This window comes from Centruroides sculpturatus, unplaced genomic scaffold (assembly GCF_000671375.1).
Source record: "Centruroides sculpturatus isolate CEXI.00-Female unplaced genomic scaffold, Cexi_2.0 scaffold229, whole genome shotgun sequence".
Classification (NCBI taxonomy): Eukaryota; Metazoa; Arthropoda; class Arachnida; order Scorpiones; family Buthidae; genus Centruroides; species Centruroides sculpturatus.
This window is the reverse complement of record NW_019384527.1, coordinates 544,673-569,490: the sequence shown is the minus strand read 5'-3', so window position 1 is coordinate 569,490 and position 24,818 is coordinate 544,673. Positions and strand designations below refer to the sequence as shown.

Genomic DNA, 24,818 nt, shown 5'->3' with positions numbered 1-24,818 from the left:
TTGGTGCACCAGATCGTTCTTTATCTTCAACATCAAAATCATTATTTTTGAAGCGTCTAAACCAATCTCTGCATGTTGTTTCCGACAGAGCATGGTCGCCGTAAGTCTCAACAAGAATTCTGTGTGCTTCAGCTGCAGATTTTTTTTGAATAAAATAGTGCAATAAAATTCCCCGCAAATACTCTTTTTTTAGCACGAAACTAGACATGTTTAACACAATGAAAAAATAAGTTGTTTACACTTTGGTGAAATGACGTATACTGAATTTCAAGGTCGCTTATTGTACTTCCTTACAGATGTGTCACCATCTAAAAATAAACACACGTGGTTCTGGTAACGCCGTCTGTTGGAAAACAGTGAGAACTTATTCAAGGTCCTTATATGTATTTTAAACTATAATCAATTCAGAAATAGCTTCAATGCAGAGTATCTAACAAACAAAGGATATATTTATTTATTTATTTTAATTTAATTGGAACTGTCAATGGACAATAGATTTCCACCCCATATAACAAAATTATTCAAGATTACAATAATACACAATTAAAATTAACAACAAAAATAAATACAATAAAAATTAAATAATAACAAGAAATATGTAAAACAAAAAAAAAAGAGGAAAGACAAATGATATAAGGAAATAACAAAATTACACATTATATAGAAATTATTGGCATAAAATGTTTGTAATTTGTAAAGTCGTGATGATGGTGATGTTCAACATTAGACATGTAATCAATGGAATGATAAATGAAAGATCCACGAGATAGTGATAATTGATGAAAAGGAGTATGAGACATGATAGGGATTGAGTTTTCCTAGAATAAACTTTCAGTTTGAGCCAATAATTGGGTATTATGCCATTAAAATATTTATGAGTTAAAATACAATATAGTCAGTTCAATACTATAGTTTTGTACATTATCTAGCAAAACATGAAATCATAGATAAAATTTTATATTAAATTGAATAAATATTCAGAATATTATGGTGATGACAGATATGTAGATAAACAATGCTTTGGATATAATGATCTCATAAATAGTGATTAATTTTTATAGATTTTATATAAAATTCAACAACTTTGAATATCAGTTAATTGATAAATGAGATCTCTATTTTTATTAAATTAATTTCAAAAGCTGTAAATAATGTAACCAGTTTTAAAAAGTGGTAAAACTCATTTATTTAAGTTATACATATTTGATTTTCAACATAATCATCATTAGAATGATGCATTTGTTTTTTGGACATTGAACTCAGTTTTGCATTTGTGTATGAAAAAGGTTTTCAAATTTTTTTTTAGTCCTTTCTTGTGTGGTAGCTGAAATATCTGCCTTTGACAAAAAATATCAATCTTTTAACAACACTTTTAATTTTGGAATTGACCACAACACTGATGATGCCAGATCTAAGTGTGAGGAACAAACAGACCCCCAATAAAGTGTGATTTTGGACTTTAATTATTGGGAAATTCAATCATCTAACTTCGAGCATTTTATCAAGTTAAGCTAAAAGCCATAAAATTTATTTCCCATGGAGTTAATTTTTTGTTGAGGAGGATCCAGCTAATCAGTGATATGCCACCCAGAACTTTCGATAAAATGCCGACATTGGACGTCAGACCCTTAACAACAACCTCCTGACCTCATGGGAAAAACCCAAGAGGAATGACAAGGAAGAACAAAAAAACACCCGAGGTCAGTCGTCTTCCAAAGTCCGTCCACCAAAGTCATCCTGAAGGATTAATACTGTGACCAAGAATCCAGAATTAAACCCGTGACAAAGATCGTGCCTCTTTAAGGATATCATCCCCCTTCACTGCCTCCACACCTCCGTGCTCCTGTTACCGGACAAGACCCATTTGATCGAACGTTCCATCGACGGGTTATCCAGTCATTGTATAACAGATTTGACTCAGTTGAAAGGTATTTATCAACACGCAATTCGTTTGTAAACTCTTTCTCTCGAATGGCCTAGTATAGGCCTAATTAGGGGAATTTTAGGCATGCCCGATATTGAATATATCTGTATTTTTCTTTGGTTCTTATTAAAATTATTATTTGTTAGTTAATATGAGTCACTTCCTCGTCTCTCTCCTCACCTCTGCTCCGAAGCCCACTGCTCAACCGCTACTGCTCGCATGACGTAAAGTCGCGATTTCCGAGTCCTGAAAGACTCGGTGGTGTCACATCCTGATGTGGTGTCAACGAGACACCGACCCTACGGTCACACAAGCTATAGTCGCGTTGGCATAAGTCATCATAGGTATAATTAGACATCGTCGGTTAACTAGTCAGTTTTCTGTGGTCCCGGCTGACTTACATAGGCATTAATGTTAAAAAGCTCTGGTTTACTCGACCACTGTTTAACTCATTTACACTGGCTAAATCAACATACTTGTTCTGTCCCACACTCATTTAGATGTCTGATAAGTTGACTCTCCACTTGAAAAAAATGAGTTTACACCACACAACTTAATATCACAGCAGGATCCAATTTTTTGCATTGTCTCACCTTTCATTCTTGCATTATTTGCAGCAACTGTTTTGTATTTCTGTTAGAAATGTGTATCCGAAACCTAACATTGCATACGCTGAAGGAAAAATACGAATTTGTATCTGAATTTGAATGTAATGAAACTTCACAAACGGAGTTTGCAAAAAAAACCTAAGAACAACATTGGTGGGAATTATGAAGAAAAAAGAGGAAATTAAGAAACTTTTTCTTGGGTCTTCGTCATGGATGACTCGAAAACACCAGAGAAAGTCATCGTGCAAAGATGTCGAAAATGCTCTGGTACGTTGGCTAAAGCAAATTCTTTCATCAAATCTTCCTGTTTCAGGGCTAATACTGAAACAAAAAGTGATGGAAATCACTGACGTACAGTACTTGGAGTAGAAACCAACTTTAGTACTTGAGATTTTACTTAGGAAAAACTCCAAAAGGAAGTGCAGTGGCACCCTGATGCATTCCCACATCTGCTCCTGTTTATAGCTTATTCAAAAAGAAAATCATAGCTATTACAAACTTTATGCGTTTAATAAATATTCACTGATTAACAATTTATTTTTAACATTTATTTCTATTTATATTTTAACAAAAATATTTTTGCAATTTATTTTGTATTAAAAGTTGTACAGTCTTTTGGCAACAATGTTAAATTATACAGTCCAGTCTCAACATACAGTAATTATAATATGTAACTCCAAGATAATGATTTTCTTTCAATTCAGGAGAACATATAACATGTTGAGAAAATGAACCTTTTTTCCTGTTTTAGGAAAAATAGATTTGTAAAAGGAATACTTCACAAGCATTTAAACTGATTTTGCATTCAAACTGAGATCTTTAAATGATCTCAGTTTGAATGCAAAAATCAGTTTATTACATGTTTTTTAAATAATTATTATGTAGCATTTTTAGTTTGTTTTTAAATCTTTTAAGCTTAAGTATTATTGAAAATAATACTCATATCAAATTTTATTCTGTTTTGGAAGTAATACACAAATTTTTATTGGTACTTTTCTTTTTATTACTTTTCTTAGAGATGGATTTAGCCTATCAAAAATTGTTGGGCATACCATTGTTTTTGAAATGATTATTCAAAAAGTTTAGATATATTTTATTTTCAAAATGTGTAATATGCATCATACAATTATTTTAGATATAGAAGTCATTTTAATAAATCTTTCCTTTTGTATGAAATAACCCATTTATTAGCTTTATATATGGAGCTAATGAATAGTCTCAAGAAAGTCAAAAATGTTAGTTCAAGACTGAAATTATATGCTGGAAAGAATGAGAAGACTATAACTTTGCTTACAAGGAGAAATTTATTAATTGGAATATTTTCAGAAAGTTTGTGTAATAGCTGAATATTGGTTTACTATTTCAAATGTTTAATTTCTTCTCTCGTCGTTTGGAAAATGAAAAAACTCAAATTATTATTAGACATCAAATTATTTTTGCAGTTACAGCTATTCACCAGTGTCCACCTTTTCTTTTACTTGTACCGTAATATCAGTATTTCAAAAATATTAGTTTTCAAATCAAAAATGAATATTTTTGAAATTACTAATCAGGAAAAACAGTTCTTGAAATGTTTACTACAGGACAATCACATATACTCTTTTCATTATGGTGAATTGTGATACGTACTTTAGATATTTGGCAAACTAGTTAGCTTGAGAGTGTCAGTTCGCTATCCAAAAGTTGTCTCAAGTGTGTAGTTTTGATTTTTGAGTAAACTGTTACTTCAAAATTAGGTTGCTAGGACAAAATGTGGCATTCCTGTTCCATTGATGTGCATAGTACAAGTTTTCTAATAAATCTGAAGGGTTAAGAAAAAAAGTGAGTTAATTTTATTTCACAATTGATTTGATTACAGATGTACACTATGGAATTAACAATTAAAAGAGTTTAACAAGTAATGCATGATCCAACAAAGCCAACATCACGACCAATCATCCGTTGAAGAATTGCAAAGAGTGTTTTTTGACTTTTTTATACCCAAAATTTGCTAGTAAATGTACTTAATATGTGTATTAAGGGGATGGTTTTGTCAAATTTTACTTTAAGGCTGAATTTTGAAGTAAAATTTTTCCCAAAAATCAAAACTGCACACTCAGGACAGTACATATCCAAAATTTAGTCAAGATTTGCCAAATAGTTCTTTCCATGATTTATGAGGGTTTATGCTCATAAACCTGGCATACGACTTTGACCTATTGTGGATAAATCTTCATCACCCACCATACATCTCGAAAGGAAAGTCAACAATTTCATCTTAGACCACCTTTTTCCTTGCCCATACTCCATCTCTAACACCTATGATTTACTCAAACACTTCTAGGAACTTATGGTCCAGGACTTGCTACACTTCACTGTCTGCGACTACCAATCTCTGTATCTGTCCATTCGTATTGAACTGTGCTTCTGCTCCTTTCTCTGCTTTTATGTTCAGGACTTGGATAAACACCATCATAATATTTTAGAACTAGCTGATCTACTTTACCATTTTTCTTTCTTCTCCTTTGAATGCAATATGTTTCTACAAAGTAAGGATGTCCCTATGGGCAGCCCTCTATCACACACTTTGTGCAAACTAGTTACCCTGATGATGCCCATTCAACATGGGTGAAAACATTTGCAAATGTGCACTGCAAATAAGTGCACACTTGCATTTATAAAAGTTGCTGAAATATAGGTTTTTGTGTTTTTAAATTATCTAAGTTTAATAGGATTTGTATGATCTAGTTTTTAATATTTAATACTTTACTTATATGAGTAACACTTTGTTAGAAATTAGACATTTTGACTGATTAAATTGATATTTTATATAAAACTTATTTATTTGTATAAAAATAAATTTGAATTCTTTACCCTGTAGGGAAAACATATTTTCTGACAGTTTTTATGGATGTTGTGTTGTGACTTGTACTCTTTGTGCCTTTATCAGCCTAGTGTGGTTAAGAGAACAAATAATGCATGGAGGTGGACCAGAATGGTTGGAACAAGAACAGGAGGGCATTCAGGTATTTAAAAAAAAAATAATTTTTGTTTAACAATTTACATTTAGTTGTCAAAAATTAGATTTAAAATATTCTGTAGTTAAAAATTATTAGTGATCAGTTTATTGGATGAAAAAGAATCAATTGCTCAATTATTGAAGTCATTTGAAGTATGTACCTCAAGTGATTTTACAGTTGGTTGAGCAATATGCTTGTCTCTTTTGGTACATTATTACCTTAAAATAAAAAATATGTCAAGTAGTTAGGACTGGTTTTATCTTGAGGTTAAATGCACTTTAATCTTTAGAATTGAAGTGCATTTTACCTCATTTAACATTAATGTAATTCTTTGCAATAAACTTCTGACTACATTAACTAGCCAATTTTAGTTAATTAAGTTTATTCTGTGGATTATCAAAAAAATATGGCCAATATTGGTTCTGATTCAAATATGGATGATCTTTAGATTGTTTAAATGAAATATATTCTAATCTTGACAGAATATTTTTAAAAGGATTAGATTTGTAATTATGTACAGCAATCATAAATTTTAAGAGTAATTTTCATTTAAGAAAGCAACTGTTTTGTATTTATTGTTAGAAAATAAATAAACTGTATTTTCTATAACACAATGATAAATTGTTTCTTATCATTAAGTATATGTATTCAAATATAAACGTATCTGTCAAATGCACTAATATATTTTCCCTTGATATTCCAATTTGTCTTATGCATTTGGTTAATTTTTTCACTTAAGATTGCTACAAAAGATTTTGCTGTCACGTATATAATGGTGGCCTCAGCATAATTTAAATCAATTTCTTGGATTGATACGACCATCTTTAGCAAATAGAAAATGTGTCTTTGAGATAATACTTGGTTATGTGTTGCAGTAATGGTGCAGTAAAAATGAAGTCTATTAAATTAAAGTTTCTAAAACATTTTTCACATTCTACAGATATTGCATTTTCTAAATATTGTTTGTTTTATTTATTTATTTAGACATAGTAGGCAGAGCCCATGATGCGGGGTATACAATAATTCGTTACATGTACATTACAAAAAAATATCATAATCCATCCATTATTACAGAGAAAATTAACATATACATAAATCAAAACAAAAATTGTACAAGTATTATTATAAACATCAAAAAACATCAAAATTAAATAACTGAAAAATAAATATCTGAAAGCCAAATATCCAAATATAAACATATAACATAATAACGAAAAATCATCATGGGGAGAACTATCCAACCAAAAACATCATTATATAAAGAAAAAAAACATTAATTACACCCACCTATAAAAGAAAAAGGATTCAATTATCTTATCCAAAATGTGGATAGTCTCCCAACACTTCTTAGCCACAAGCACACTTTTAAGGAAAAAACAAATGCCACCTTTCGGCAAAAACGAATACTCCAATATGCAAAATAAACAACGATGTACGTCACTCCGTACAAGGGATCACTAAAACAAAATAAAAAATCAACAAAGATTACCTAAAAAATAATTTAATTTTTTGAACAAAATTAATTAAATCGAAATTACTTATATTAGTAATAAGTTCCAAAAAATTCTCCAACGGAATAATAGAAGTTCCAAACACACTTTCCCGAATTTTTTCTAACTTAGAGCATTTAGCAATCACGTGAAAAGCATCCAATAGCTGATCATCCTTACAATACATGCAAATTTCTCTGCGATAATTCTGTAAAAAATTAAGGGAATTACATCTGATTTGCATTACTGTGGCACCAATATTAAAAGAAAAATTATTATTATAAAGCGAACAGTCAAAAAAAGATTTATTTAAGTGCTTGTACCAATCATTATAAGAGCTTGCATTAATTCGTCGATTCAAATCCAGAATAAAATTATCAAAATAATTTAATTTCAAAATAGAACAACTATCATGCTTATTTAATAATTCCTCAAAATTAATACCATTATTAACACAAATTTCTCTTAGACTTTTAGACCACAGAAAGTCCTTCTTATTAAGCACATAACACAAACAAATTCTNTTAGCCGATTCTCCAGCCCCTTCCTCCAAACCATGTATTATTACATTATTAATTCTTCGCTGATTATCCATGTAATCTATCTCTCGTTCCATTTTCGAGACTTTCGTACTAATATTATCAATAAGAGAAGAACTCACCGACTCCAATCCGCCCGAACCAATCCTGGCCTCAATATCCACTAATCTAACCTCAAAATCAACAAGTGCCTTATCCACATTCTTAAGCCATTCCGTAAGATGGTTGAGTCGCTTTATAAAATCCTCCACCTTGTCATTAAGAGCAGCATGCATACGTAATAATAAACGAACACCTTCCGATACATCAAAATTCGAATCTTGCAGTAATTCTGTAACCTCCTCCTCCTGACCTAAACTACTCCTTCCAGGTCTACTTGGTGTTCTCTCCGATATAGTTGGTGAATAAGTCTTCCTCTTTCTGCCTTGAGACATAATAAAACAAGCAAACTTACCTATAAAAGAAAAAGGATTCAATTATCTTATCCAAAATGTGGATAGTCTCCCAACACTTCTTAGNGTCCACCCTGAAGTTCCATTCTAAATATTGGTGAAAGAATTTTTGAAATCGGATGAGTAGTTTCGGAGATTACCTGCTGCATACAAACTAATATACATACATACAAACATTACCTCTTTATAATATTAGTATAGATGTATTAGATGATCAAATTTTTAGTTAACAAAACTTTTTTATACAGCATAATTTTATATTTTATTTTACTATATTAACATTGAAAATAAAGCAGTTCCTGCATACAGTACATGCTTAAAGAATAGTTTAAAGCATTGATCAGATTAACTTATGTTTACTTGAATGTTATTCTAATTTTCAATAGAACTTTTTCACATAAATTATGAATGATAAGTATTTGTTAGTAGTTTCTACAATGTTACCATTTTTTAAAATGAAGGTTACAATTTTTGTAGAATGAACCAGGAATTCAAGTTCCTGCAGAAAACAATAATGCACCGAATGTAATGGATGGTTTGGCAGATGCCGTTCCTAATGGGGAAATTGGTGAAAATATAGGAAATAATGCAAATAATGGTGGCCAAGGTAAATAACTTTTTTAAGTTAGTGAATTTAGCAATTTCTATTTATTAACTTTTCTGGGGATTTTGGATATCCAGAAAAGTGGAATTTAAAATTTCTCACAAAGTTCTCGGAAAAATTAAATATTAGGCTAATATTACATTAATGAACTCAGCCTATATACATATGTGTTTTTATTTTTACTGTGGATTTGTGTGAAATAATGAAAATTTCTATTTAAATTTCTTTGATGTTTTAATGCTTTTGACCTCATAAACATGTGATGTACAGGCTTGACATTGAACACTTTCTTCTAAGGCCTGCACACCTTACAGCATTAGTTTATTTTTCTTATAAACATGTCTTTATGTCTTTCTTATGTATTTATTAAAATTGCAGTAAATTTTTATCAAAAATATCATAATTTCTGAAAATACCATATTTTTAAAACTTTCATAAAAGAGTTTTAAGTTACCAAAGTGGTAATTTTTCAATATGAAATACGAGAAATTTTTTTAGAATTTTAAAACTTTCTTAAGGTAAAACTGCCGTATTTATGTTACAAATGAAACTGTTTTTCTTTTAAGTTATGTCTGTCCTATTAAAATCAGTATTGAAAGGTTCCTATACAGCAGTTTTACCTTAAGAAAATGTTATAATTAAAAATTTCTTTTCGTTATTTTATAATAATTTCCACAAGAATATAAGTCTTGGTAGATTAAAGATATTACAGATCCAGAACAAAATATATCTCTTATGAGATATACTCATCTTTGGTGTTAATAATAAAATTGACTCAAAAACTCACACACTAATCAAAAGTACATTTTGGTCATTATAGTCATTGGGTGAATAGAATGGAAATGGAATGACAGTTATTCAAATTTAAATGCAACAGATGTTTGATTTTTTTAATTAATTAATTTTTCATTTTATTCAAGTTTGTTCATTATATTTTGTTTTTAATTTTAACACTATCATTTTTGTAAAAAAAAGATGGGAGGGGAAAAAAGCATCTACCACACTTAAATTTTAATTGTTATTTCATTTCTGTTTTATTTGTCTGATGAAGATAACATGACAATTATCAAAAGTATTCATGATTAAAGCATGAATTTTTTTTGTAATGTTGAAGACAGATTCTATAACTGACTGAAAAATAGGTTATAGAATCTGCTTTCTTTGACCAGAAAACTTGGTATAAGAAAGTAAAAAATGTTATATAACACTCATCAAATAAACCATCATTAGTTCATAACCAACCAGAAAAATTCTTTCTACAAATGTTTTCATCTATATGTAATCATCAATACCTGAGGATGTCTATTACATATAGATGAAAATGTTCATAGAAAGAATTTTTCTGTTTGGTTATGAACTGGTGATGGTTTATTTGGTGAGTGTTATATAATTAAGTACCCAGTTTTTTGAAATATAGTAAAAAATGTTTTTAATGAAAACTGAAATAGCTTCACACTTTGAAGTAAAATATATTTCATTAAAAATAAAATCCAGAAAACTTGACATTATACAGTATAATTTCAGTGAATAATCAGCTTTCTATTTGGTGGAAAAAAATCATTTTGAAAAATTTTACTTTAAAAAATGTCATTTAAAAGTATTTTGTAAAATGGTTTTTTCCTACCAAAATTAAATTCTTTATTCAGTGAAATTTTATTATAAGTAAAATAAATACAAAAATGACTTGCTAGGAATAGAAACTATGTTATGTGATAATAAATGACATACTTTATTGATAGACTAGCAGACCCCGCCACGCCTTGTTGTGGCTCAAAATGTATCTATTATAAATGTATAATACTTCCCCGTGGGGGAAAATTTTTTGAAAAATTTTTTCTTAGTGTACATTCTGTTGACGTACCCTATTAAAATGCAATCAAAAACGCAAAAACCCGCATCTAAAATAGTATAATAGAAGCCAAGTTTTTCAGAGTAAGCCTTAATCCTGTCTCTCTCCCCCGCGGGGGAATATCGAAAAATCCCTTCTTAGTGTACATTCTGTTGACGTACTCTATTAAAACGCAATCAAAAACGGAAAAAACCGCATCTAAAATAGTATAAATAGAAGCAGAGTTCTTTATGGTAACCTTTTCCGTAAGGCTTACTGTAAAGAACTGTCCATCCCCCATGTTTAACGGAATAATATACAGCCTATGTCCACCCTGAAGTTCCATTCTAAATATTGGTGAAAGAATTTTTGAAATCGGATGAGTAGTTTCGGAGATTACCTGCTGCATACAAACTAATATACATACATACAAACATTACCTCTTTATAATATTAGTATAGATGTATTAGATGATCAAATTTTTAGTTAACAAAACTTTTTTATACAGCATAATTTTATATTTTATTTTACTATATTAACATTGAAAATAAAGCAGTTCCTGCATACAGTACATGCTTAAAGAATAGTTTAAAGCATTGATCAGATTAACTTATGTTTACTTGAATGTTATTCTAATTTTCAATAGAACTTTTTCACATAAATTATGAATGATAAGTATTTGTTAGTAGTTTCTACAATGTTACCATTTTTTAAAATGAAGGTTACAATTTTTGTAGAATGAACCAGGAATTCAAGTTCCTGCAGAAAACAATAATGCACCGAATGTAATGGATGGTTTGGCAGATGCCGTTCCTAATGGGGAAATTGGTGAAAATATAGGAAATAATGCAAATAATGGTGGCCAAGGTAAATAACTTTTTTAAGTTAGTGAATTTAGCAATTTCTATTTATTAACTTTTCTGGGGATTTTGGATATCCAGAAAAGTGGAATTTAAAATTTCTCACAAAGTTCTCGGAAAAATTAAATATTAGGCTAATATTACATTAATGAACTCAGCCTATATACATATGTGTTTTTATTTTTACTGTGGATTTGTGTGAAATAATGAAAATTTCTATTTAAATTTCTTTGATGTTTTAATGCTTTTGACCTCATAAACATGTGATGTACAGGCTTGACATTGAACACTTTCTTCTAAGGCCTGCACACCTTACAGCATTAGTTTATTTTTCTTATAAACATGTCTTTATGTCTTTCTTATGGACACAAACCTTTGAATAAGTAATATGACTGTAGTAATTGTTGGCAAATGTAGCTATTGTAGAAGTCTAATATCCTAAATTTTTCATTTTTTACAAAAATTAATTATTATTTTTAATTTTGTATTAGTAATATACATCATTATTATTATTATTACTAATATTATTAGCACAAAGGGAAAGCATCACAGTGCCAGTCAGGCACTATGATGCTTTCCCTTTGTTATTTTTTCCTTTGCTGTTATGCAGTACCTATATCACTGGCACTGTGGTAACTATATAACTATAATCAATAACTTTTTATTATACTGTCCCTACATCATATTGTTACGTCATATTTGATCATGTGATCATATAAAGATATCTATGCATGTGATCGTTGTTTTTTGTATTCAAAATTTATGCGGTGGCCCTTTATGTCAGATTTAAATATTTCTAATGCTTCTAGTATGTTGATGGAGTCAGGCATGTTTTGTTCTCTTGATGATGGTAGTCTTGTCAAGGAAGGTGTGCACTTTATTATCCATTGCATATGTGAGTTCATTGACTTATGGGGGGAAATCAGTTAATGCTGCATCAGAGATGGTCTAGGGCAGTGGTTCCCAAACTTATGCCCACGGACCCCTTTTCATAGCAAAAACCTGACCATGAACCCCAAGTGAAATAACTCTATACAACTGCATTATAGCAAAATTTCAAATTTAACTTTAATGTCTTGGATGGTGAATGGTGACGTAAAAATAAAGTATAAATAAAACATTTTTTATATTAAAGTAATATTTATTCAAACTATAAATTTTGTTTTAAAATACTAAAGCACATTATTTTTTAATGAGATGAGTGAATCTGATGGGATGATATGAGATTATTTATGTTCGGCTCGATGTTTGTGAGTAACATTCGTAAGTCTCCACAAGTACTAATTTGTAGTCAATTTCTTTTTTTGTGATGAGGTTCATAACTGCACTAAATCCATGTTCTACTAAATAGGAAGATGGGAAAGCAATCAACAGATTCTGTACAGTGGTCCATAATGCAGGATATAAAATTGGTATCTGTTTTTGTAACCAGAATTTGTGATATCTTTGTTCAAACATTGGTTTCAGCTCCTTATTTGTGGATAATTCAATAAGTTTCTCCTGTATTAGTATGGCTTCATCTGAGTTTGTGGGTCTACATGCAAAACGTTCCAACACCCAATCGGGGATGGCCAAGTGAAGAATATCTTCAAATCTTTGGCTGAGGTCAGAATGAAGAGCCATTAAGTGTTGACAATAAACAAGCAAATCATCATCTTGTTTTTGCAATTTCGAAAGATTTGGAAACTGAGAGCATTCTCCTCTCCCCAAGTTTTGTTTGTATAAAAAGAGTTTTGCAACAAATGCAGATATTATACTTTTAGTGTTGATTAAATTTAATTGATTGCCTTGTAACTTCAAATTGGTTTTGTTAAATTTGGCAAATAAGTCATATATGCTATGTCATTTTTTGAATTAATTAAATTGAGCTGCAAATCATTGTCTTTGCTGTCTAGGAATTCCAACACTGAATCAAAGAGTGCATAAAATCGATCCAAACATGCACCTTTAGATAACCAACGAACTTCTGTGTTAAGTAGTAAACGATTATAATCTTCATCATTTTCTAAACAAAGTTGAGCAAATAATTTCTCATTTAAGGTGTTCCTTTTGATTTTATTGACTGCCTGAATGACATAATCTAGTGAGCCATGCAAGCATTCACTAAGGTTTTTGGCGACTAAATGGTGTCGGTGAATGACACAATGTACAGATAATATATTAGGCATAGCTTGTTTCGAGTATACCAGAAAGCCTCGGTGTCGTCCTACCATTGCCAGAGCACCGTCAGTAGCAATGGAGAGGATATTACTCAAGGGTATATCTTTTGCATCAAAAAATGTTTTTAATTTATTAAATATTGTTTCATTTTTTGTATCAGTTTCCAAACATTTGGCAAATAACAATTCTTGGGAAATATTCTTATCTTTTACAAATCTTACATAAGCTAAAAGTAATGCTTCGTTTCTTGGCAAAGTTGCCTCATCAAGCTGTATAGAGAATTCAGATGTTTTTAAGTACTCACATAAAGAATTTTCTATGGACAGCCATTTCATCAATCCTTCTTTGCACTGTATTATTACTCAGTGGAATTCTTTTAAAATATCAGAAGTGGTTTATGCAGCATGGTGCATATTACTTCATTTACAGCTGGTAGAATGAGTTCTTCACCAATGGTGTGTGGCTTTCCCGACTTTGCTATCAGTAAAGAAATGTTATAAGAAGCACGCAGTCCATCATTGTCTCACTCAGATTTTGTCACAAAGACTTGTTTTAGTGACAGTGTTTTCAAATATTTTTCTTTGATTGTTTTAAAAAAAGTTAAATCTTAATCTTTTTTGTCGCTATGGACTTTTGTCAAATGTTCCTTAAGCTTAGAAGATTTCATTGATTTGTTTGACAAAGTTTTATTGCATAGAGGGCACATATGTAAAGTACTATTTGTTGGTAATGGAATAAAGCCATATTTTAAATATTTAACACTATATTTGTGTGCATTTTTTCTTTGGCTCACTCATATTATTATCTGTAAAAAAGGGCAAAAATGTGCATTTTTTCTTTGGCTCACTCATATTTTTATCTGTAAAAAAGGGCAAAAATTTCAGATACAAGAAAATAAAAGAAATTATTTCTTTGCAAAAAACCACTATTTATTCATAAAAACTTTTGTTTCTTGTTTTTTGCAAAGAAATAATTTATTTTAATTTGAAAATGGACTAAAATTACAAAGTAACACTCAAATCAATTAATTATTTAAGATGTAAGGGTAAAATTTTAAGTAATAATAAATAAATAATAAAATAAAATATTGGTAAATATTATATAATAAAACTATTAAATAAATTGACTTTAACAGAAGTATTGTAGTTGTAATTCATTCTATTTTATCAACCTCTATGGCTTTCTTCGACTCCGCAGTCCTTGTTTTTCCTTTCTCAAGTCCAGAGCACTGCCCTGTTCTTCCGTCTGCTCTGAGATCTTGATCAAGAATGGCTCTTCAGTTTTGCCTGATGTTTCCTCCTCTCTTTTGTTTTTTCCAAAATTCAGAGAAACAATAATCCCCCTATCCTTTTGTTCTACCAAGAGTTCTAAGAAGAGATAATCCCTCCTTAAGGCAATAAGAGTTAATATAGAAGTTTCTAGAAGGAAATTATGACAAAAAGGGAAGAACAGAATATAAAGAAAATATAAAATATAACTAAAATACATAGTCTATAACAATATGGCTGACGGCCACAGTATAATTTTACTTATGAGTTTAATATACAAGAAGATATCAAATGTATTCCAATATACTTACGTAACATACTCTTATCTTTGTAACAATAAAAAAAAATTATACAACTTTCTGTTCAAACCTTGGAAAATTTGTTGTATGCACTTCACATCATGTACAAAACAGAATTAAATTGTTGATTAGATGCACAACTCGTCTGGTGTCATATTTTAGACAAGTTATTGCATTTAGCAGAGAGATTTTGTTTATGTTCAAACCTGCATAGATAGGCAGTGATAGATGTACAGTATGTAACACATCACTCAAGAAGTCTCCGGTCCGGTCATATATGGCAACACTTTTGACAGACCCATATGATTTCTGGATAGTACCAACCTTCAAATGATATGTATCAAGATTTCATGAAATTCTGACAATTAGTTTAGCATGAAATAGCTGACACCTTAAAGTTATCAGAAGGTAGTGTGTTTACAATTTTACATGAAAATATGAGCACGCGTAAATTGCTTTTGAAGTGGGTGCCACATTTGCTCACACCGGACCGAAAACAACAATGCATTAATGATTCAGAGCCCTGTTTGGAGCTGTTCAAGTGAGATAAAAAAGGTTTCTTGCATCAGTATGTGACAATGGATGAAACATGGATCCAATACTACACACCTGAATCAAAAAGATCATCAGCTGAGTGGACAGCATCTGGTGAAAGTTGACCAAAGTGACCAAGAACTGGCAAGTCCAATGGCATGACCAAAGTGACCAAAAAATCAGCTGGCAAGGTTATGGTGTCCATATTTTGGGACGTGCATGGTATTTTGTTCATCAACTATCTTGAGAAAGCAAATATTACATGGCATTATTGGATCAATTATGTGTAGAAATCAAGAAAAAACACCCTCACATGCAAAAGAAAAAAGTGCTGTTCCACCAAGACAATGCCCTGTGTCACAAGTTAATGAAAACGATGGTTAAATTGAATGAATTACGCTTAATTACTTCCTCACCCACCATACTCTCCAGATCTGGCCCCCAGTGACTACTGGCTTTTTGTAGACATCAAAAAGATGCTCCAGGAAAAGAAATTTGACTCAAATGAAGAAGTGATTGCTGAAACTGAGGTCTATTTTGAGAGCAAAGACAAATCGTTCTACAAAAAAGGCATTGAAAAGTTAAAGGAGCATTGGAACGAATGTATCACACTTGAAGGGAGAGTATGTTGATGAATAAAGTCAAATTTCTAAAAAAAAATTGTTTATCTTAGTTAGACCAGATACTTATTGAGTGATGTGTTACAGGGGTTGCTCTGGAAAATTTTTAGAATATTGCCATCATTTTGCCAGTTTTAAATTTTCTTTTGCCGCTAAAATTATTTATTGCCATCAGTTTTACTTACTAATTAATGCAGGTACTGATAGCCTTATTAGTTTGGAGTCTGGAAAGCAAAAGTAACATGTTAAACTGTCACTTACAAGGTGAGGGCCAGACGTTTGGGTCTCCAATTCAAACGAAACTTGGTGTGCACGTAGTCTTAAACAAAAATAGCTCCTGATTTCAATAATAGAAGCCACTTTTCAAACATTTCCAAAACATGGGCCTTTGAAAATTTAGTGTTTTGCTTATAAGTGTTTGGAACTTTCATATCCTAGAGTGGCAATGGCTGAGTGAATAAGACACTAAGCCCTAGAATTAGCTAATGTAAGTTCAATCCTTAGAAATTTTAGTTCAGTTTTAGTTTTTTGTGTAACATTATTATGTTGTTATTTTATCACATTATTATTACTTATTAGCGTTATTACAGTAGAGTGTTGATTATCCGAAAGAATTCCAGTCAGCAAATTTAAATTTTCGCTAGTGCTGTGGCACTGCAATCTTTGGCTATAATATTTTAAAATATTATAGCCAAATTTACTTACATTTTAATATTTTAAAATGTAAGTAATTTTAAGTATCTTGGGCTACTTAAAATTACTTACATTTTAAAATATAAATGAAAGTTTTGATAAGTAAAAAAATAATTAATAGAATAATTGAGATAGAAATTAAATTTGTGTGTCTTTATTTTGATATTTTTGAAATGTTTATAATTTTATTATATAATTACATTATTAGATGACATAAATTGGAATCCTATAGAATGGGACAGAGCTGCAGAAGAATTGACTTGGGAAAAAGTATGTAAGTTATATTTTAAATAAGTAAGAATTTTCCATAAGTTTAAATATATCTTAATAATAAAACTCTCTTCTATTTTATGAACAGCTTCTGGGTTTGGATGGATCACTCATATTTTTGGTAAGTTTATTTATTAACATTAATTTTTAATTACAGTTTATAAATAATAGTTAAATTTGTCAAGTTTTCAAATGTTATGATTAAAAAAATGAATGCTAACATTAAAAAATCTATCATATTTCTGTCTTAATTTATATTGTTTAGTTTATTTATTAAATTTGGTTTAAATTGATACATATCTTTGGACACATCTCTGTACTTGTTTAATTGCACTATTTGAGTTATGAGATGAAAATTTCTAAATGAATCTAATTAAATTAATAATTTAATTAATTAATTAATTAACAAAACACACTCAAAACACTTTGTAAATGTGCAGCCATGTTTATTAAGTTCAAACGTTTTTGGTAATATTTAATGACCTTTATCAAGAATAAATGGAAAAAAATCGAACTCTTAGAAAATTTGCATTAACGATAAATGCATTTTGGAACATTTTTAAAAGATATTCTAGTGAAATTAAGTGTGCCATCTCTACAATAGGCTAACCTTAAATAAACACAATAAATATTAGCATGTTAAAAAATAATATGATGTTCAAGATAAACAATAAAAAAATAAAATAAAAATGCAAAGAAAAGCAAAAACATAAAGAAATGAGTTGGGCAAAAACATTAAAGGGTTCTGCCCTAAGTATGCTGTTGCTTAGCCACCGTTCTTGACGCTTACAATACGCTTGATTGCCAAGCTACCGATACTTTACTTGCTTCTCGGAAGTTGATAGATTGCCCTTTTTGGTTGGTTTTGCAGATATGCCAGGCTTCTGCGTATCAAAGGAGCTTTTTGTCACAAACTACTTGTATCAATCTTGCATGGTCTTATTTACCCCCAAGAAGTCAAAGCTGAATGGGACCACTTATTACATGCTATAAGGAAGACTTATCACACACTATTGACATTGTCAGAGCAATCACATAGAAGTGGGTATACACAGGTTTATTATGACAACAGTATGCATTTCAGGCAGGCTGTCTGTCCTTCAGACGTATTTGTTACAATTTGGTGGGTTTACAGGCCTCCGAAAAAACACAAGTGGTTATTCATTAGAATCATTTGGGTTTATGATTAAGCTAGTTCAAAATAATGTCTTTTTATACATACATAAAAGGTACATTTTATTTTGTTGCTAATGCATTGATGACTTCATTTTTAATATTTTCACAGATGATGTATTATGTTTTCCATAGTAATAGCAATTAGAAATTATAATTGTCGTTTAGTGAAATTAATTATGAAGTGAATAAACTATGGAAATGACCCTAATACAAAGTTATAAACAAGATCACAGTTACAAAAGTAAGAACTGTTTTCAGAAAGGTTACATACATTTTTGCAATCAGTTAGCTTGTACAAACAGTGTTTTCTACTATAGAAGTGATATTACTGTAGGGTGGTATTCAGTTTTGATGATAAAAGTATTATCTGCTGTCTAATAAGTTTCAGATGTTTAAGTAGGTGTGCCAGATGGGATATAGTTGTATTCCCTTTGTTTTTGTTTATTCTTATATTATCATAGATTTTGATAATTTCTAAATGTTTGTATAATTTGTGTTTGGTAGTACTTATTTCAGTTTTTAATATTGCATAACATCATCATAATAAACCTGTCTACCACTTCTGTGTAATTGCTCCAACAACATCAATAGTGTGTGATAATGGCTGTATGGAGGATACAAGTCCTCCATAGAGCCAAAAACTTGGTGCTCATAGATTTATAAAATTTCTAAGTTGAGAAATAATTTTTAAGTGTTGTTATTTTAAGATATCTAACTGATTTTAGGTAAGTATTTATGTTTAGACAATATGTATGTATGGTACATATATGTATTGATGTAAAAGCATAATTTTAACAATTAGTAAGATAGTCAAAAATTAACCAATGCATACTCATATTAACCTATTGAAGGATTTAATAAGAGGGAGTGATTCCTGCAATAATAATGAGGTTTCTCATGCATTAGTCTTAGACTAATTCTGTCTTTAGTATTAAAATTCTCTTTTAAAAACCATAATTTACTATAGTCATTTTGGTTATAAGAAACCTTTAGTTATGAAGTTAATAAGGCCAAACAAAGATAAGATTGGAGATGTACATAAACATTTATTTGGTTTACAGTCGACCCCCCTATAAGATCGTTGATTTTTCTGTTTTATATGAATTTCATGTTGTACGAGTCACTTAGATTTTACAAATACGTGTGCCGGGCTGTGAACGGCTCACATATTTGTAAAATCTAAGTGACTCGTACAACATGTAATTCAGATAAAACGGAAAAATCAACGATCTTATAGGGGGGTCGACTGTATTTATATTGTTATGACAGCAATCACTATTGTGTGGTTTTTATGCATCATTCTCTCGCTACTGGATTAAAAGAATGTTTTCTTCAAACTGTAGTATCACATTGCACAAAATAGCATTATTTTGTTGTGCATTAGTTAATTAGACATGTTCACTTATGCAAGTTGGAATGGACTGGCTCTGATTAGAGATGTATGGGATGTAATACTCTTAAGATTAAGATTACTTGAACAGATTTACATACATGTGCTTGGCAATACTTTTCAGATTGTCAGTGACAGATGTTTACAATGTAAGTTGTGTATGAATGTGGCTAATTTTTCATCTTGTTACAATATGATTATTAACAAACAAGCAGATGAGTCTGGTGTAGCTCAGGCAAAAAATAACAACAGCAAAGATTAAGATTATTAAATTATTTTGTACTGCTAATTCGTACTGCCCTTCTGCTATATTATATTATAGCATTCAATTTATATTTACAACAGTTATCTTACGTAAGAGTTTATCACATCAAGTGACCAATCTCACACATTCTAAAATTTTTTAAATTGTGTACAATAGAGGAATAAAGAATTTTTAAAATGTTTGATTGGTCATTCAGTGTGATAAACTCTTATGTAAGAACCTTTATAATTCTATAGCTGATCTTATCCATTTTCACTGGGTTCAAGAATTAGGTCTCCCTATTCCGAGGCTGATTAGAAATTTTTAGATGGGTCTAAAATTATGTTCAATTCCCTGCAAAAACAAAAAAAAAAAAAAAAAACACATTTAATATAGTACAGTAGAAGCAGAATTCTTCAGGGTATCCTTAATGCTTTCTCTTTCCCATAGGGGGAATTTCAAAAATCTGTTCTTAGTGTGCATTCTCATGGCGTACTCTAATTGTGTTCCAAATTTCAACTTTCAACTCTTAACCATTTGGGCTCTACGCTTATTACAAGGGTTACAGTGAATTTTGGATTGTGCTGTCCGATTTCTGGATTTGTGTCTGTCAGAAAGAACACCTTAAGACTCCTTGAACTCAGATTAAGTTTGTTTATTTGACAACTATTTACAATATATATAGCAATATTTTTTGCTTGCTTCTCACAACATAGTCTTAGGCCAAGCTTGTTTCCCTCTTCCAACAGTCATGTTGCCTTATATCTAATTTTTAGATCTGTTGGCTGACCAATCTGGAACTGGATGGGTAGTTCTCCTTCGGGTCTGCCTTGGTTGGCATACCTGTCTCAACTTGTCCAGGATGACTTGCTAACTGACCTTTTTCAGAAAATGTATTCCAATGAGTGAAAACTTGAATTATCTTGTCCCTGTTTGATAGGCCTTCTTGACAGTTATTATTTTTTTTCAACCTCCACCGACCCAGAATAAAAAAACAAGAATGAAGAACAAAACCACTTTATTTTGTAGAAGGTAGTTACAGTCTTGACCTATTTTTCCATATAATTGCCTTGATGATTCAGGCAGACATTATACCATGACATCATCTTTTGTATACCCATGTTGAAGAATGTTGCGAACCATTATCCTCCAAAGATTTTCTATCGGATTCAGGTTGAGACTTCTAGCAGGCCATGTCATCAGATTAATATTTTTATGTTTAAACCACATTTTTGTTGGTTTAGAGGCATGCACAGGGGCATTGTCTTGTTGAAAGATCCAATTTGGTCCACAAATATTTGGTCCAGCTTCCAATAAATGATCTTCAAGCATTCCTCGATACTTCTTTTAATTTATTCTATGAGTTATAAGTGCTAAATCTATGGTTCCATTGAATCAAAACGCACCCCACACCATTATTGATCCCCACCCATTTGGCGTTTTGAAAATATTTGTTTTTTGGTTATTAAATCGTGCCAATAATACTTCCAACCGTCTGGACCATCTAAGTTGAATTTTTTTTCATCACTGAACAAAACTTCAATCCATTCTTTGGACCATGTCATGTGTTTTTGTGCCCAATCAAGTCTGTCACTTTTGTGCTTTAATGAAAGTGGTGGCATTATAGCTTTTTTTCTGAATTTTAACGTTGGAGATTTATTTAAAACTCTCCACACTGTTGTGCTGCTACAAGGTAAGTCTAATTCTTGTTTTATTTTTCTTACTGATGTTTGTTTTGTGGAGCAAACCTTGATGATTTGTCTTCAATCTCGAGGTATAAGCTTGGGTTTTGGACCTATCTTGAAGTTTGGTACATCCTAGCCACGTCTTTTTGATAAATAATCACCAACTGTTGATTTTGGATGATTTATATATGCTGCAATTTTTCCTATTGACTCGCCTTGTGATTTATAGGGATCAATCTGCTCTTTTTCATAATCAAACAAATTCTTTGTTCTACCCATTTTAGAACATTGAACAACATAAAGAATTTGTATTACTATTAGATATGTAAGCTGATTTGCATATTTCAATGCTTGAAACTAAACAATATTCTGTTTAAGTCATAAAATGAGTGCCTGTCCGCATAAATATGTAACAGTTTTTTTGTACAAAATTTTCAAAAATATTTTTTCAGTGACAAAATGTTAATGTTTGATTAAAATTTTTATTTTGCAGTGTGGAAACATGTAAATCCATGTTATTTTTAATAAAACATTTGTCACTTAATGCAGAAAATTTGGGTTTCACTTCAATTTTTTTGTGTCCGTATAAATTTGAAACACACCTTACTTGGGTCTGATTCTACATCACAAGCTCAGCTGGATACCTCACGTACGGTACATCTGTGATAGGACAAACCTACTTTTTAATACCATGTCAAGAGTAGGAAAATGTAAATGGGGGCTATGCTCAAAAATATGATTTGGTATTAATATAAATACCAAATCATATTTTATGCTCATTATTTTTGAGCATAAAAACGCAGAGAACTTATTCATATCTGTAGGGCTAACTCTACAGCCCCACCTCTGCATTACAACTTCTGGTTGGAAAAATGCCCATCCAGCTTACCATCAGCTTAATCACACAAAGGTGGCTCATCCTAGACGATCAAATCAACTCGATCAATCGAATACCTCATGATAACATTGAATGCACTAAAATGGGTGTCTCCAGCATTAACCCAGCTTACTGGCCTGACATCACTGATCAACCCTGGCCCATACAACATCTAATTGTGGGCCTGGACGAACCCATAATGGGCCTGCAAAAAAGAGGCTCTCTTAGTCTGAGCTCAGAAATTGTGAGCTGACAGCCGCCTTGCACCAATTGATCCACTTTCTCCATCAAATCGTCGGTCATCACACACTGTTCTTGACTGCCTTCATCATAAACATTGTCATGTCTTTGTTTGAATTCATGAAACACCATTCATGCACACATTCATAGCTCATGAAGTTCTCACCATACACATTACACATTCTTTGATGAATTTCACCTTCATTTGGTTTTTCAGCCTGTAGAAATCGAATTACTGCTTGTATTTCACAATTGGTTGGAGACTGGGTTGACAGCACCATGTTTACTTGTTTATTGCGCAGTAGCAAATGTCTAAAATAGCTTGGCATGATGCTAAGTGGTGAGGAAATATACTACTCAATAGGAATGCACTCTGTTCCTGTCTCACATGCTTCCAATTTTTTTTCAGGTGTTAGTGGAGGTTGAAAAAAAATAACCCTTATTATTATTATTATTTTCAACTCATCTTGATTATATATACAGTGGAACCTCGGTATACGACCTTAATCCGTTCCCGATGTTTGGACTTATACCGAATTGGACGTATACCAAACCACCCTTTCCCATAAGAAGTAATGTAAAAATGATTAATCCATTCTCGTGTAAAAAAAATGGCTGGCTTTAAACACCTCGCTTTCCTGGCTAGTTCCTGCTTGATTTTTCGTGAGATCAGCGTGTATCTTTTTAGCTTTCTCGCAAATAATTGCTTCCGATACGCTGTCTCCAGCACTGTTTTTCAGTTATCCAAAGCAAAAGCAATTTCTCGACATGATCTAATGTCTTCGATCTCTGTTTAGAAATTGATTTAACCCCTTTCGCAACGTTAGCAGATTTAATAATGTCTTTATTTTTCGCGATTGTCCATATCGTCGTTCTCGGAATACGGTAAACAACAGTTAAAATCTCGAACACGCGTGCCACCTTCGTATTTCTCAACAATCTCTTTCATCAGTTCCATTGTAATTCTAGTCATTTTTTTAGTTTTCTGTCGCTTTTCATTTGCCTTTTTGCGATTCGTGATTAATAAAAATAATAAAATTTTACTTACGAATTAAAATCAGAAGAAATTAAACAAAGTTATAAACCGTTGCACCGCGAACGTCTAGTCTGGTCTAGTACACCGATAGTGCTACTTGTTCATTGATGGCGCATATAATTGAATTATGTCGTATACCGAACAAAAGTCGTATACCGAGCAAAATTTGTTTCGTCCAAACAGGACGTATTTCGAATTGGACGTATTCTAAAGTAGACGTATACCGAGGTTCCACTGTATTTGGCTCACTTTTGATTCCAAATACCTACAATTTATATATTAATGTATGTACTATTAAATGATGATTTCTAATTTTTTTAGTTTTTTGTTTTAATTTTTAACATTATATTATTTTAAATTTATATATTTGATTTTTGACTTTGCATTTCTATTTATATTTTGATATGCCAAAGATGAATCAAGTTGAGTTGAAAATGTTACATTGTTAATAAATTGTTATTTGAATTCATTAACTTAGCAGTGTTTATGATTATTTATAAGAAAAAATAATTGGAGAAAAGAAACATTTGCCATTGATAGAGAGAAAATCAACATTATGACAGTGGAAATGTTTTTTGGCTTGTGTAATGGCTGTATTTGAGTTCTTAGATAAAAAGTTCTAAATGAATCTAATTAAGAATTTTATCTTATAACTGATGTAAAGATGACAGTTTAAATGAATCTAAAATGTTTATTTGGAATATAATTCTTTTATTTTTAAGTCATTGACTTTACTTTTATAAGAAAAAAAATAGTAATAAAACATCATAAAACTTAGATTTTTGTTGTTTAAATTGATATATGAAAAAAGTAAATAAAAATTGCAATGATATTCATATACAGCCTCCCGGGGAGCATCTGTCAGTGCTGTGTCACCGATACTAAATTATTTTTTCTTTTTAGGCTAGGTGTAATTTGCTGAATTTCTTAAATAATTACTTGAGAGAACTGTGTAATTTTTGTGTTGAGGAAGAAACTGTGGATGCTTGACATATTTTGGCTAAATGTGGGCATTTTAAAGT

At 30.9% G+C, this 24,818-nt stretch overlaps 1 protein-coding gene and 1 long non-coding RNA gene across 2 annotated transcripts in view; one reads left to right on the top strand and one right to left on the bottom strand.

Annotated features, from left to right (window-relative positions):
* The window catches only part of LOC111622896 (E3 ubiquitin-protein ligase MARCH6-like), a 77,640-nt gene that overhangs the window by 45,717 nt on the left and 7,105 nt on the right, over positions 1-24,818 (top strand). Inside the window, exons 6-9 of the mRNA XM_023365353.1 lie at positions 5,393-5,537; positions 8,490-8,619; positions 17,087-17,148; positions 17,237-17,269. Of these exons, the coding sequence (XP_023221121.1) occupies positions 5,393-5,537; positions 8,490-8,619; positions 17,087-17,148; positions 17,237-17,269 (370 nt within the window). The remainder of the gene's footprint in view (positions 1-5,392; positions 5,538-8,489; positions 8,620-17,086; positions 17,149-17,236; positions 17,270-24,818) is intronic.
* LOC111622897 lies at positions 6,205-8,078 on the bottom strand. The gene is made up of 3 exons (XR_002756363.1): positions 8,015-8,078; positions 7,070-7,229; positions 6,205-6,988 (listed from the first exon to the last, which is right to left on the bottom strand). It is a non-coding gene; the product is annotated as an uncharacterized LOC111622897 (long non-coding RNA).